Source organism: Podarcis tiliguerta, assembly GCF_965153285.1.
Source record: "Podarcis tiliguerta genome assembly, chromosome: Z".
NCBI lineage: Eukaryota > Metazoa > Chordata > Lepidosauria > Squamata > Lacertidae > Podarcis > Podarcis tiliguerta.
Window position 1 is genome coordinate 46,466,841 of NC_139553.1, and position 16,730 is coordinate 46,483,570.

The 16,730-nt window shown below is 43.6% G+C and overlaps 1 protein-coding gene across 1 annotated transcript in view; it reads left to right on the top strand.

The window, feature by feature from the left end:
• IL2RG (interleukin 2 receptor subunit gamma) overlaps window positions 1-16,730 on the top strand; it is an 18,435-nt gene continuing 1,705 nt past the window's right edge. Inside the window, exons 1-7 of the mRNA XM_083422776.1 lie at window positions 1-176; window positions 4,961-5,051; window positions 7,107-7,273; window positions 9,784-9,926; window positions 11,325-11,487; window positions 14,950-15,049; window positions 16,099-16,183. Of these exons, the coding sequence (XP_083278902.1) occupies window positions 83-176; window positions 4,961-5,051; window positions 7,107-7,273; window positions 9,784-9,926; window positions 11,325-11,487; window positions 14,950-15,049; window positions 16,099-16,183 (843 nt within the window). The 5' untranslated portion in view covers window positions 1-82. The remainder of the gene's footprint in view (window positions 177-4,960; window positions 5,052-7,106; window positions 7,274-9,783; window positions 9,927-11,324; window positions 11,488-14,949; window positions 15,050-16,098; window positions 16,184-16,730) is intronic.

Sequence of the window (16,730 nt, forward strand, 5' to 3'; positions counted from 1 at the left end):
AGTTGCAGATCAGCTTTGAAATAACCACATCCTGTTGTGCTGAGCACTTGTCTCTGGCAAAGTGGAGGCTGCTAGGAGGGTGATGGAGGCCTCGAGGGAACAAAGGATGTTCCTTGTGCTGGTCCTCCTGTTCTTGGGCCGAACCGAGCAAGCCACAGAGAGTTCTCCACAGCAAGGTAACTCACTCCCTACGTGCTGGGAGCTCCCTACCCCTGCTGGCTGTCAGGGATTCTTCAGCTCTGATTTCTGCATTGCAGGGGGTGGGATGAAATGACCCGTTGGGTGCCTTGCGACTCTGAGATTCTATGATTCTAAGAGGATGAATGCAGCAACCTCTAACCCACATTCTACCTGTTCCTCAATACTTTCTGCAATGTTGGGGAACGTCCCCTGAGCTGCAAAAAGCTACATTCAGGTCTTATCAGTTCTTATGGCTGTGAATCTATAGCTTGCTTTCTTTTGTGTCCATAAACAGCTGTTGCACTTATAATGGTAAAACCACAGGGAAATATTTCCTAAAGATTGCCAGTAGATGGGGCTGGAATGTCAGGCAAGAACAGGGAATGATTTCCACTTAACAATCGCTTTCTTTTTGCCTTCGCTGAGTTGGACATAAAATTAACAGGGTGTCGTTGTTGTCAGTGCTTTCTTGTAATAATAATAATAGTAATAATAATAATAATTAATAATAATAATAGTTTAGGGGTACTCTCATTTTGACTCAAGAAAATCACCATTTTATAGTTCAAATCGGGGAAAATAAATGCAGTAAATGGGCAAAAGTACAAAGATTCATAAAAAAATTAGGGGTATGCGTACCCCTGCATACCCCCAGGAAAAAAGCTCTGGTTGTTGTTGTTGTTTTGAGACAAATGTACACGTCTGGGTTAGGGCTGCCTACATATACATTTTTCCCCCCAAGCAGGCATCAGAAACAGTACAACAGCCTGCCTCATATAAATAAGCAGCAAGTTCCTGCCAGTAGTTGCTGCCATGCCTGAGATCATTTCCCTGCAAGTGAGGAATGAATATTATGTAGCACTTTTTTGCAACATACATAAAAGGTTAATATACAAAAATACAATAAATAATGGATGTCCCATTGGAACAGTAATTAGCACTAGTATTGTTGAGAGTGGCCTTCAACTAAGTTTTACTCAGAATGGCCCCACTGAGATTAATGGACCTAACTTAGTCATGTTCATTAATTTCAGTGGGTTCACTCTCAGTAAAACTTAGTTGAAAGTCACCTATTACAGTATTTGTTTCATTTATGAATCATTTATGAATCACTGACTGCGTTGCATCTTGAAGCTATTTAACAAATTTTAACAACTTAATAAAAAATATGTGTAAAACAATTGCATGTTTAGAAACGGTAAAAACGATTGCCTGTACCATAAAAACAATTTAAAATCCAATGCAGATACCAACTTCTAATCCGTTCATCCACAGTCACCAGTTAAGAAGTAAATATCTCCTTCCCTCTCCCAACCAAAAATGTCCTGGTGTACATTCCGACAGGACTAACTGATGAAATACAACCAGCTCAGATTGGGTAGCAAAAGTAAAGTGTTCACAAGAACTGTTGGGGTGGTGGTGCTGAATATTAGCCATTCCTGAGCACTGGGCAATTTAACCATTTGCTTGAAGGATCACCCAGCCCCAGATGGGACTTCTTGACTGGTTTGATTTGCGGAACTGGCACTATCGAAAGTGTCACATAAAGTTTGTTCTGCATTTGCAAGAAATTTATTTTTTGGTGTAGCAGCAGCTGCACTCTGGAATCCCTGCCTACTAATACAAGGCACATATCTTTGTTGGATTGTTTTTGACGGCTGTCAAAATCCATTTTTTTCATAGGGAAGCCTACCTGGACATGCAATCTTATTATGCACATTTGATTTTCATAACTGCTGATTTCATCTGTGCTCTGTTGTTTATCAAAAGCGCACTCTTTTGCTTGTGTGGCTTATTGCCTTTTTTTAACCTAACATTTTCAGGTAAATCGCTTTAGGGCAGGGGGCGAGACTAGGCTTTTTTTCTTTTTCTTTTTTAAGTAATATTTATTAGATGTTTAATAGTTACAGAAAGAAAGAAAGTAAAAGAAAAAAACAATTTAAAAAATTAACAAACAATATATCAAAAATAGAAAGAAAAAACAGTACAACAAAACAACAAGAAAAAACCCAAAACATTTAAAAACACATCCAAATTTCATATCTTTATCTTTCATTTGCTTGTTTCCTCGACTTCCTCGCACCTCTCTTTTTTGTATTCTAGTTCAAATTAGCTGGTTCAGCAAATCCTTTCCCTCTTTCTCAATTTTTTTTTTAGTTCTATAATTTATCTTAACACAGTCTAACTTTAAATTTTCCACTTTAGCCCATTATCAATCAGTTTTTGCATAATTCTTAATAACATTTCTGCTAAAACCATATAACTTCATTCCAGTATTCTTCTAACATTCATTAATTTTGCAATATTTCTGTAAATATACTTTAAATTTTTCCCAATCTTCTTCCATCGACTCTTCTCCCTGGTCTCGGATTCTGCCAGTCATTTCCGCCATTTCCATGTAGTCCATCAGCTTCATCTGCCATTCTTCCCGGGTGGGTAGATCTTGTGTCTTCCAATACTTTGCGATGAGTATTCTTGCTGCTGTTGTGGCATACATAAAAAAAGTTCTATCCTTCTTTGGCTCCAATTGGCCGACCATGCCCAGGAGAAAGGCCTCTGGTTTCTTCAGGAAGGTATATGTAAATACCTTTTTCATTTCGTTATATATCATTTCCCAGAAGGTCTTAATCCTTGGGCACGTCCACCAAAGGTGAAAGAAAGTACCTTCAGTCTCCTTACATTTCCAACATTTATTATCGGGCAGATGATAGATTTTTGCCAGTTTGACTGGTGTTATGTACCACCTGTAAATCATTTTCATTAAATTCTCCTTTAAGGCATTACATGCCGTAAACTTCATACCTGTGGTCCATAACTGTTCCTAGTCAGCCATCATAATGTTATGCCCAACATCTTGTGCCCATTTAATCATAGCAGATTTCACCGTATCATCTTGAGTATTCCATTTCAGCAGCAAGTTGTACATTCTTGACAGATTCTTAACCTTGGGTTCTAACAATTCTGTTTCTAATTTTGATTTTTCCACCTGGAAGCCTAATTTTTTGTCCAAATTATATGCCTCCATTATTTGATAATAATGGAGCCAATCTCTCACTCTATTTTTCAATTTTTCAAAACTCTGCAATTTTAGCCTGTCTCCCTCTTGCTCCAGAATTTCCCAATATTTCGGCCATTTGGCCTCCATATTAAGTTTTTTTCAATGCCTTCGCTTCCATTGGTGACAACCATCTTGGGGTTTTATTTTCTAGCAAGTCCTTATACCTTATCCAAACATTAAACAATGCTTTTCTGATAATGTAATTCTTAAAGGCCCTATGAACTTTAACCTTGTCATACCACAAATATGCATGCCAGCCAAATACATTGTTCAAACCTTCCAGATCCAAAACATCAGTGTTTTCAAGAAGCATCCATTCTTTCAGCCAGCAAAATGCGGCTGATTCATAATAAAGTTTAAGGTCAGGCAGGGCAAATCGAGTATTCTTCTAACATTCATTAATTTTGCAATATTTCTGTAAATATCCCAATCTTCTTCCATCGACTCTTCTCCCTGGTCTCGGATTCTGCCAGTCATTTCCGCCATTTCTATGTAGTCCATCAGCTTCATCTGCCATTCTTTCTTTAGCATCTGTTAATATCTTGAATTTTATTCGAGGTTTCTTGCCCTGCCAGACAAATCTAGAGATATCTCTCGGCCACTTCTTGAAACAGTCCATTTTGTCCACTATTTGCAATGTTTGAAACAAAAACAGAAACCTTGGCAATACATTCATCTTTATGACAGCATTTCTACCTAGCAGGAGACTAGGCTTTTTTTCACACCCCCACACACATTTGTGTGCACACAAACACACAGGCTGGAAGCCTCAATGGTGCCTCTCTGGAGGCTACACCCAAGGCAAAAATCCTGGCTAGCCACCCCCCACCCTAGCTTGGGGATTATTCTTATTTATTAATTTTAGCTATATATTTATGTTTATAAATAAATGGGCAAACAAATGATCCAGCCCCATTTCAACTGAGCGATGTGGCGTGGTCTGTGCTTGATGTTGTATGCGTAGAGGTAACTTTGCTGGAGAGGTGTAGGACAGGTTTTGTTTCAGGAAGGTTTGGTGGGCAGCATGGCTTCCTTCAGAGCAGGGCTGGGCTGGGGACTTAGGCCTGGGGTGGGGGGCCGAAATGCAGCTCTCTGGGCCTCATGGATACCCCCCCCCCAAGTCCCAGCTTCCATGAGGCCACATTGCTCACCGGCTTTGCTTCTTGAATGTTTTTGCTTGGCTGGAATGTTTCCTCGATCTCTGAAAATGCCTCTTCCTTCCCTAGATGGGGGGAAAGAGGGAGGGGTGGTAGTGGTGGGGCGTGTGGGTATGTGTAGAAACCAGCATATTGCAGTATATAAAAGTGAAATCTGACATTCATTGCTCCACCTACTTTTGCCTGTGGCCTGTGGTTCCGCCCCTGGCAGAACCGTCCAGACTGCGCCCCCAGCCACGGACAAATTAGCTCTTCTTTCCGCCTCTCCTCCAACCCTTCCACCCATTCAATTCACCTTCTATTTAAAACAATTTCTTATGAGGCAATAATTGATATTGATATTTATGAACTTATTTTTAGTCGTTTTTGCACACACACCCCCATCACCTGTGCCCCTGGCGGGGGCCCACCTCACCCCCCCATCGCCTGTGCCCCTGCCTGTGGCCCCACCCACCACTGGGGATTTGGCCCCCAGGGTGTTGACCTGAATGGAATGTGGCCCTCAGGGTGAAACAAACTTCCCCACCCACATCAAGACTCACTCATGGAAGGTCCTCTCTTGCAGACCTGGAGTGCATCGTCTTCGATTATGAATACATGGACTGTGACTGGGGCAGCAAACAGAAGCCTGCAGGGAACTATTCCCTCTACTACTGGTATGTGCCTTCCTTGCGCCTTGCTTCTCTGCTCTACAGGAACGGCTTTTGTCCAAGCTTCAGCCAACGCACCACCAACCTCTCCCGGCCTTCCTCTTTCTTGGGGAGCTTCTTCCAACCCCGAGTCAGACTACACTGGGGACCAAATTAACAGAACAGCATAAGAAGAGCCCTGCTGGACCCGGTCAGGGGCCCGTCTAGTCCAGCATCCTGTTCTCACAGTGGCCAAGCAAATGCCTGTGCGAAACCAAAAAGCAGGATCTTAGCACAAGAGCAACACTCTCTCCTTCTGTGGCTTCCAGAAACTGGTATTCTGAAACATCACTGCCTCCAACCGTGATGCAGTAGAACATAGTCCTCATGGCTAGTAGCCATCAATAGCCGTCTCCTCAATTAATTTGTCTGGTCCTCTTTCAAAGCCATCCAAGTTTTGCTCTTTTCTCTAAACCAAAAAGTCCCAAATGTTGAAACCTTTCCTCAGAGCAAGGATTCCTCACCTGGGAGAGAGAACAACGGCTGCTGGTTCATTAGGGTGAATTGGGCACTGGCCCTCCAACCTCAGTCTACCTATAGCCAGCCCCTATCTGCCTGCCTTATTATATACCATACCATACCATACCATACCATACCATACCATACCATACCACCATTATTATTATTATTATTATTATTATTATTATTAATAGCCCCTCCATATGACTGGGTTTCCCCAGCAACTCTGGGTGGTTTTCAACACCTATAAAAACATAACAAAACATAAAACAACTTCCCTATCTAGGGCTGCCTTCTAAAGGTTGTATAGTTCCCTATCTCTTTGGCTTGGCAGTTGTGTAACTCCATACCCTAAAACATTTCTCCAGTGAAAATAGGGATCTCCTAAGGAAAAGTGGGCTATTCCAGGACCAAAGAAGAAACAGGGGTGGCTTCTGTAAATCCGGTACTGTCTCTGGAAAACAGGGACACTTGGAGGGTCGGTTATTACACACAACCACCCCAAGGGGTGGCCCTGCCTGTCAGCTGCCTCCTCTTTAGTCTCAGTGTCAGCTTCTGTGCAACACAGCAGGAAAGAGGGCAGAGACAGAACCAGAACAGTGGGCTCTGCCAGTTACTGCCTCTAGCTCTAGCTCCTGTTGGCCTCCCAGCCTTCTGCCCTAGCATAGACACACACACCCAGGTTAGTTCCTTAGGGTAAATGGGGTTCTGCCCCACCGACACCTGCCCTCATCTCTCTCTTGGAATTTGAGCATCCATTTTGTAACATTTCCTTGACATCTGACCAGAGGGCGTTCCACAGGGCAGGCACCACTACCAAGAAAGCCCTCTGCCTGGTTCCCTGTAACCTCACTTCTTGCAGTGAGGGAACCACCAGGAGGCCCTCAGGGGTACCAATGGAGGTGGAGATGCTCCTTCAGGTATACTGGGCTGAGGCCATTTAGGGCTTTAAAGGTCAGCACCAACACTTTGAATTCTGCTCGGAAACGTACTGGGAGCCAGTGTAGGTCTTTCAAGACCGGTGTTATATGGTCTCTGCGGCCGCTCCCAGTCACCAGTCTAGCTGCCACATTCTGAATTAGTTGTAGTTTCTGGGTCACCTTCAAGCAGCCTGTCCACATCCTCAAAGGTAACAGATTGGAATTGATCCCATGCAATTTGACTAGACAGGAGTCTAGCACTCTCCCACCCTGGCTCTGCACCCACGGTAGAGTCTACCTTTTTTTGAATCTGAGCTACTTTATCTGCAAAAAAACAACAACCCTATCTATGACTTTTAGGAGACATCTGAAGGCAGCCCTGTATCAGGAAATTTTAAATGTCTAAAGTTTTACAATTTTTTATGTGCTGTAAGCCACCCAGAGTGGCTGAGGAAACCCAGCCAGATGGGTGCGGTATAAAAAAATATTAGTACTGTATTAGTATTAGTATTAGTATTCAGAAGCATGTTCCACCTGGGCTAGAAGACAAACAACACAGGGCTGTCCTCAAGGTATTCAGGTTCTGAACTGCAGTTCTCTGATGGTGTTGAAAAGGACTAACCCCAAGCCTCATTTTGTTTAGGTATGAGTCTGACAAAGAAAAGCAGTGTGAGATTTACCTCCAGAGTGGTGATATTAACACTGGATGCCGCTTCCGTGAGATTAAACTGTTTAAATACTTTCACATTTATGTCAACACAAGTGACGGTACGAAGGTTTTCCAAAAAGAAATGCAGCTGCAGAACCAAGGTATAGATTTCCTGCTGAGCCAAACCAACTTGTGGGTGCATTTATAAGTGGGAGCCCTATAGCCCAGGGGTAGGCAACCTAAGGTCCGTGGGCCGGATGCGGCCCAATCGCCTTCTCAATCCGGTCCACGGACGGTCCGGGAATCAGTGTGTTGTTACATGAGTAGAATGTGTGTTTTTATTTAAAATGCATCTCTGGGTTATTTGTGGGGCATAGGAATTTGTTCAAACCCCCCCCCCCCCCCAAAAAATATAGTCCGGCCAGCCCACGGCTGGAAAAGGTTGCTGACCCCTGCTATAGCTGGTGTGTCAGAACGGACTAATTCAGTTCAGTGAAGTTTACTGAATTATCTAAAGATCCCTGAACTACGTAAAGGAGCCCCCTTTAATTGCTGGGTGAATGGAATGTGACTAAATTCATTTGCAGCTAGAACTTTGAACAGTTTCTAAGTTCATCCCCTTACATGTTTTATTTTATTTATTTTATTTATTAATTTATTTTATTTTATTTATTTAAGCTCTTTGGGATTCTTGAAGAAATGTAATTGTTGGGCAAAAAAATTTAAGTATTTAACTGTAGGTGTTTGTTTTTATGTTAGTCTTGTGAGGTTCAGGTCCACACCTGAAACAGTCTTCTTAAGTGTATTTCCTCCTTCAGCACAGCACATTGCAATATTCTCTCTCTCTCTCTCTCTCTCTCTCTCTCTCTCGCCGGGAGTTATTTGGATGACCTCAAACTGTGAACTGGTTATTTTTGTAAAGAAACAAACACGAACAGGAATTAGTTCCTCTTTGGACACGATACACTTGAATTGATTATTATTTTTCAATGAACTTTCCATGCTCTGCCTGCAACACAGGAGAAAAGAGGCCCAAATTCTTCATCCTGTTCTGCTGGGACTCAGAGCTCTTATCTGCATGATCTTATCTGCATTTTCGGAGCTCAGCCCTGATGAAGAGTCCTCATCCTCCACCCACACTTTCCTTTCTGACCTTCATTCTAGAGATGTATTATGTTGTTTACTCCCACTTCAGATCAGACCTAAGTCACAAAGGGGGGCTGGAGACTAAATGCGAGCAGGCTGTCCCTTCTCATTGCCAGAGATTCTGGTTCGTTACAAAATAGATGCCCAAACGCCATGCCTAAATGGGCCCAATAAAGCGCAATTAAATTGCTGTTAAGGCTTTAAGGCAATTGTGCCTTTAATTAAAAGCTTCCTTTTTGCAGGTTCTTCCTTTTATCAATTCCTGTTCAGTGCAGTTGAGGACTTAATGTTGACGTGCCCCTTAATTGCCTTTAATTTGTAAGCTGGTGTCTCCTGCATAAAGGTAAAGGGACCCCTGACCACTAGGTCTAGTTGTGGATGACTCTAGTTGCGGTGCTCATCTCACTTTACTGGCCGAGGGAGCCGGCGTACAGCTTCCGGGTCATGTGGCCAGCATGACTAAGCCGCTTCTGGTGAACCAGAGCAGCGCATGGAAGTGCCGTTTACCTTCCCGCCAGAGCGGTACCTATTTATCTACTTGCACTTTGACATGCTTTCGAACTGCTAGGTTTGCAGGAGCAGGGACCAAGCAATGGGAGCTCACCCTGTTGCGGGGATTCGAATTGCCGATCCTCTGATCAGCAAGCCCTAGGCTCTGTGGTTTAGACCACAGTGCCACCCGTGTCTCCTGCATAGAGGAGGGCAATTTCACATCCAAAGACAATGTCAACAATTTTGTACCTTTCATATATAAAATAATTTCAAATCCAATTCAGAAATAGACTGGGATCCTTTACCACATAAAATGTTCTTTGAGCTCAGAATCCAAAGAAAGGATAAGTAATGGGATCTTCTGATCTTCCAGATCATGCTGTTTCTCATGAGCATGTGGAACTGCTCTGTGACTAGGCTGCAGATTTAGATCAGAGGTTCCCAAACTTATTTGACCTACCACTGACTTTTCGGGGGGGGGGGTGTGTGAAAATCCTTCCTTCTTTAAGTGAAGAAACAGAAAGATGTAGTGACAAAATTGCATTCTTTTATGCATCTATATTTCTACCTACATCCTAAGATATAGTAAAGAAAGATGTTGTTATAAATAAGACACCTTGAAGCTTGGAATTCTAAAATCATTTATTAAAACCAACCATAGTAACATTCACATTGCACACTGAAAATTAAGATAACAATGATAATATTGAAAGGCATTGTCCCCATCCCACAATGGTGCCCAACCTAGCAGTGAGGGTCATTACGCAACAGATGAATCATGTACGAGTGGTTTTTCAAAATGTTCTCTTCTTTATGCTTCCACGGCCCCCTTATTTTTATTCAGTTCCCCCTAATTGCACCCAAGGCTACTGCCTCGCCCCTGGATTGTTCCAGTGCCCCCCCCCGGGGGGGGGGTGGCATCACCCACTGATTTAGATCCTGATATGAGCCAAGGAGGTAGAGTGGCTGCTGCATGTACACTGTTGCATATTCTCCCTCTCGCATATACACAGATTTCCTTTCTCTCTCCTAGTGAAACCCAGTCCACCCATTGACTTCCGCTTTGAGGAGAAGAGCAACAACCAGCTGCTACTGTCTTGGGGTTCAGCCAGCCCCAAAAACCGCTGCTTGGAGCATTATATCACGTATAAAAGCTACAAGGACAAAAAATGGCAGGTACTGGTGTTATCTCTGTTGGGAGGGCTAAGTGCAGATTTGCCTTGACCTTCTGATGTGGAAGCCACAGCCCCCCCCCCATTATAAAATGTTGTTATACGGGGGGTTGGGGTGGGGTGTGCGGCAAGGATCCCTTCAACTCCTGGGTGCTAGATCCTCCCTATAATTCCTGGTTTTAGTAAAAGTTGGAATTGATTAATTGAAGGCTTGATTAAGCTGTGCCAAACTCTGCTGGATTTGGCTTAGGCCTAGTTAGCTGAGTGTGGTTCATTGGAGGGACGAAACCAATAATGGCAGAGTCATTAGCCCCTCAAGAAAGCCATTAGGAGGGTGGAGACTATGCCAAGCAAGGAAGGGTGGGGCCCCTCTTTCAGCTGTGTGTAGTGGGCAGAGAAAAGGGTCAGACATGAATCAGACGCTGCAGCAATGGAAGGAACAGGACCTGCTTGGGATGTGAATGCTCTGCACTCCCTCCATCTAGGAGGGAGTATATATGAGTAAATAAACCATATACCATAAAGATGCCACAGTCTCCACTGTGTGTCTTTGTCTAAAAGGAAACACAGCCTCTGGTAAGTGCCCCTGGTGCCCCTGGGATCTCACACCACTTGGAGACTGGGGTGGTGTGTGTAACAAACAATTCCTCATTGTATTGTAAGCGTTTCCCAGTTGTGCTCCTTGCCCAAACTAAATCTTCTCTTCAGAGCCCAACTCTCATAGGAACAGATTAATCTCTCCCTTTAGGCTTCTCTCCGTTTCTCATTTTTCCTGTCTAAAGTTCAGCTCTTCACCTTTCCTCAGCAGTGTATGGAGACCCATAGCTGCTTCCAGCGAGATTTCAGGGTGGCCCATGGAATCTTGCAGAGTTCTCATGAGATTTCACAGGGCTCTCATGAGATCACTGGTCAGCAAGGCTTCAGCCAGGGTGCACTCAGGGCGGCACTTTCCTGTTTCACCTCAGGCAGCAAAATGTTCTGGGCCGCCCCTTGTGATGGTGAGTTCCATAGTTGTAACTCTCCTCTCTGTGAAGAGGTGCTTTTATTTTGTCTGTCCTGGACCTTCCAATGTTCAGCTTCACCAGACAGCCCCAAGTTCCAATATTATGTGAGAGGAAGAAAAGATGTGTCCTCTGCACTGCATAATCATATAAACTTGTATCGTGTCTTCTCTTGCCAACTATTTCTCTGAACTAAAAAGCCACAAAGGTTGAAACCTTTCCTCACAGAGAGTTGCTCCATCCCCTTGATCATCTTACTCAGTTGCGGGGGAAGAGCTGCTGGGTTTCACTTGAGGCTAATTGGGGGAAGCACCAAGGGCGGGGGGGGGGGGGGGTGCTGCTGCTGCTGCTGCTGCTTTCTGTGCCAGGTGCACATTTACCTCTCTGGCATTCCCTTTCAGGAGGTGAAGACCAATGATATGAAGTACAGCGTAGCCAGTGTGGACCCCCAAAAGCTCTACACGTTCTATGTCAAGTCTAAAGTAAGGTCTGTTTGTGCAACCACAACCTTTTGGAGCGACCCAGCCGGGCCTTTATTCTGGGGGAGAAACACCACCAGCGAAGGTACAGAGGATCTTTCTACTATTGTTGGGCAGCCTGTGTTCTGGTATGATGCTGGAATCCACAGAGGATGAATCAGGTCTAGGAGACCATGGAGAGGGAGCTCTGACTGAACAAGAGTTGGGAGCAGAATGAAGCCTTTTAAACCTCTGTATCCTGCCTTCCTCCTTGAGGTTTCACCTCCTTGGAGAGAACAGAGAATCCTTGAAGGGCCCAGCCCTCTAGTCAGGGCTGGATTAACCATTGATCAAAATAAGCACTGCTTAGGGCATCAAGGGAAAGCAAGGGGGGGACCAGAGAAATTTTCCATTGCCAGACTTACCATGGACCATATGGTGCAGCTGGAAAAAACAAAAGACTCCCACAATAATGAATAAAAAACACACACACAAAATAATAAAAATAATACTGAAACAATAATAATAGAGGTTAATGATATAGATTGATCCTGGGAATGCAACAAAATTAGAGTCTGCTAACTATGGTAGTAAACTGCCGCTCGGTCCACTGAGACTCACATGATCATTCAGAATAGCAGTAACAATGAATTGCACATTTATTCAAAAACCCACTTAAAACTATTTGCTGCAATTAATTCAGCAGAACAGATGAACTTGATCCAGTGATAACGGCTTTTCAAAGTCTGGCAGTCATTTAAGAAGAAATCTTAGATGCCACACTGAGTTACTGCTTCATTGCTCAGTCCGTTCATAATGCGATGGATGGGCTTGATGATGGGGTGCCAGTTTCCCAATGCCTGGTTCAAAGCCATAGTAGAATCATAGAATGGTAGAGTTGGAAGGGATAGCTCAGCTGGTAGAGCATGAGACTCTTAATCTCAGGGTTGTGGGTTCAAGCCCCATGTTGGGGAAAAGATTCCTGCATTTCAGGGAGCTGGACTAAAATGACGCTCATGGTCTCTTGAGACTCTGCAATTCTATGCAGCAAAGTCACTTAGCAGGAATCTTAAACCACCACCTTCCCTGCTATCCCCTGAGTGAGTTGTGCTGGTTGCTGATTTGCTATAGGGTAAGGTTCAAGGCCATTTTCCTGATTCAAAAAGCCCTTAGCAACTTGGTCCCAAAGGACCTTAAAGGCTCACTGATTTCTTACACTCTACGTCAACCACTGAGATCTTCCTGGTGGTTCCAGAAGCCCTGCGCTCTTGTTGGCCTTAGCCAGAGACCAAGCCTTTGGTGTGACAGGCCATGCCCTGTGGAACTCCCTGCCAATAGAGGTTTGGCAGGAACAATCCCTGCCTTCTTTAAGATATCCCCTGAAAACTAGATTGTTTAGATAAGTCTTTGTAATAAGAATTTCTCTTTTTAACCCACCAGCATTTATTGATGTGTTTATTGATGCTTTAAGTGATAATATAATATAATAAATTATTTCTGAATTTATTATAACTTTGTATGTTGTATATCGCCTTGCTCTATATTTATGGAAGTGCAGATTATAAATCATTTAGTTACCTGGAAACTGAGGTTTCTACAACTAAAATGGATTAAAGTGCCTAGCACAACAAATCCATGTTTTTTCCTTTTGGAAAAAAAATACCGTATTTTTCTGTGTATAAGACATGGGGTTTTTTAAACCAAAAATTAGGTTTAAAATTGGGGCTCATCTTATACACAGGTAGTGCTGAGGGGTGTTTTCTTAATTTGGAGTCCCCAAAATAGGGGGCGTTTTATACATGGGGGGCATCTTCTTGCAGATTGGAAGGTGATTGGGAAATGCATCATAAAGTGAGAAAATTGTTAATGGGAAAATGTCTAAGAGAATAAAGACAGTGCAAGCAAGTCAGGGTGAAAGCAAGATGAGTGATTTTTGCCACATGACTTCCCTGCGAATAAATAGGAATAAATGCTTAATAAAGCCCAGATGTAATCTAACCTCCAAGGAAGCTTTGTGAAAGTGAATCATGACAAATGCTGATTAAACAGGTTGTCTGGAGAAGCCCCTAATGTTGCAGGAAACTGTAGCAGCTGAACTTGCAGATAACACACACACACAACACACACACACACACAAGCCCTAAACAGGATTGTTCCATAAAAAGAAATATTTATAATCGTTCAACCCTTCCACTCATCTTATAAAATGCAGTTTGAAAAATAATGGGTGGGAGAATTAAAGAGCTCTGATATTGCTTGCTTCTCCATGGGGGCAATGAGCTGAGAAAGGTGTAGGGAGGGGGAGGCCTTTTTTCGAGGGGCGTTTCACAAATATAAAAACAACCGCTGTTTCAATTCTAATTCAAACAGTGGATTCTGAAGGGCTTTTCAAAAGTAAGCAGTACCGCCCTCTACTGGGCACTGTGGGGGCTGCAACTTCTAAGATCCATGTTTGAGATTAAAAGTGCTTCCAGATGCTCTTGTTTATAGAGCTTTTGAGTTTGGTTTGGTTTTGCAAGGAGGTAATAATAATAATAATACTTTTATTATTTGTACCCCACCCATCTGACTAGGGACTCAGCTATACAGCTGCAAATATAATGTTTTAAGTGCATTATACAAATGTGACACTAGATGGCAATGATGAGCTTAATGACAAATTAAATGCACTTTTAAAAAAACAATTTTCACAGCTTTTATATATGTGTGTGTGTCTAGATTCTACCTGGGTTGCCCTAGCCACTCTGGAGGGCTTCCAGCATGTATTAAAACATAATAAAACATTAAAAAACTTCCCTAAATAATAATATAAGTCACGTTATAAGTCAAGCCACTGCCCTCTCAAAAAACGTCCAGTCTTTAGGGGAAGACGAAAACGGTTTTGTTGAGCAAGAGCCCCAAATCAGATTTAATAATTGTGCAACCTAAACTTTGCAGTAGGTGATGGAGTCCCACCTTGAAAGAGTCTGCAAGTGCTCCCAACAAATGACAGATGCCTAGGGTGCCTCCTTGTTGGCTGAGCACCACCTGCAAGCTGCAGCAGTGGGACATGGCGTACCTTTCTGGAGCAACTGCAGAGAGACACCTCTGTTTCCCTAGCGGCACTTGGCTTTAAGCCAGAAATTAGGCAGGAAAGCTGTGGGACCAGAGTTTTCAGAGGCCTGTATTGCTGTGTTTGACTGGCTACCCAGCCCCTCCAGGAACAACACAGCCTGCAACATTCCTTGGATGAGAATAAGGACATTCTATTCTACATCAGCATCACTGGTTGAGCATCTTCTCCTGGTCAGGTACAAAAGTTATTTAAGGATACATACAAAACTGTGGAATTTAGGGGAGCCTGAGGGAAGAAGAAAACCCCCAGTCAGTAAATACAACTAGCCAGCAGTGATACTGATGTAGAACAGAAGCTACTTCCCTCTTTTCATCTGAGGAATGTTGGATGGTATGGAACAATGTCCCTCGTCTAGGCAGCTCCAGTGACCTAGGGAAGGTGGGGAGAGGCAACGTGAGGCTATTCCTCTTTCTGTGGGGCATGCTTTCTAACGCCCAGGCTTGTCTCACTCAGATGACCCTCCTGTCTCAATCTGGATACAGACAATCATCATCCCTGTAGGTTCTGTCCTCCTCCTGCTTCTCCTCCTCTTGATCCTAATGCGCATGGAGAGGTAAGTTGAGCAGTCAGACTAGACCCATGGCTGACTTTGCTTTGTGGGACATGGGAGGGGGGGGGACAGCCTAGATGGCAACTGGGAACACCTCACCAGTAAAGACGTTTGGTTTCCCCATGCTTGCTCTCTCATCTCTGTTCTATCCAAAATGGCTCAGAAGGTGAATGATGTTCTGTGACAGGCAAATGTTGGCAACTGAGGGTCATGGATGGCTATCATCCAGATCCCCACGTTTCAGAGGCCATTAGCTGCTAGTGCCTCTGCTGGGAGCTCCGGGATTGGCTTGAACAACTGAGCAGCCTTTCCCAAACCTGATGCCCTCCATATATTTTGGACTACAACTCCCATCATCCCTAGCTAACACCAGGATGGTGGGAGCTGAAGTCTGAAGTATCTAGAAGGCCCCAGTTTGTGGAAGGTCCCAGTAGGGGAACTGACCATGTCATCTGTCATCAAGGACAATCAGTAGCAACAGCAGCAGCAGCTGAACAACAGATGGAGGGGGGTGTACAGTACTTCAGATTTCTTGGCACGGTTTCAAAAGCATTTTAAGAGCAAACAAAAATGATCCTTACAAAATAATGTGCCACAAAAAAACAAATTTCATTTTAAGTGTTTTTGCTGCAGACCGAAGGCTAGTTTAAAAAGAAAAACTGGTCCTTGCAGAGCACTGACTTCACTGTTAGCAGCAGAGAAAAAGGGCTTGTCAGTTTGCTCTGTTGCCGCTCAGCCAGAATGATTTTCAGTACACGATGAGGTCACTTTTTCCATACACATCTCATCACAGACTGAAAACCAATCCAGCTCTATGACGGAACACAGTTCACTGAGTGGCCAGGACTGACTTTTATGAATGAGCCCCACAAACAAGGCTGATGTTCTTGGAAAGATCAACAGTGCCACCTTGCTGGGGATGGTCATTGGTGTGGCTCTCCAGGCAACATCCCTTAGAGGGAGAACTCTTTGCAATTCTGGGCCCTGTACCTAGTATCTCTCAAAACAATAAAGAGAAGCCCCCACCTCTAATCAATTTAACTTCCCCACAGAGTTTGGCTGGTACTGATGCCCAGGATTCCCAACCCCAGGAATAAATTTGAAGATCTTTTTACTGCGCACCAAGGGAATTTCTCGGTAAGAAACTGGGCTATGTAGACTCTATCCTCTTGAAATAATCTCCCAGGTCAGAAGCCCTGCCCCACATGACTATAACATTGCTAGGAAAGGGGTAAGGGGCATGCCTCTGCCCCAGATATTTTTTTCAGTGGTCCAAGTGTTTCTGAGTGGGTGAATGATTTTGGGAGCAATTTTATTGTGGGTGATCTTGGCTAGGATATTAATTTGGGGAAAACATTAATTTAAGGACACATTACCTATTTATGATTTGGGGAGGTAATCAGGGGTAATTTAAAGGTAAATTGGATTTATTTGGACAGGTTCTGTTGGGAAATCAATGGGGGGGGGGTTAAAGGAATTAAAATGCACTGTCCCAGGGAGGAGTGAAACTTAATTGAAGAACATGCCTGTGATCATTTAGATGGGAAATTTGGTAGCTTGCATTCTGCAACATTTGAAGTCAGAATTTGCATCTCTGCATAGAGAGATGGCAAAATGCCTGCAGAGGACTGACTTGGCCAATCCTCAGATAACTGGAGGCTCTAAGGCTTGCAGAATCTCAGAG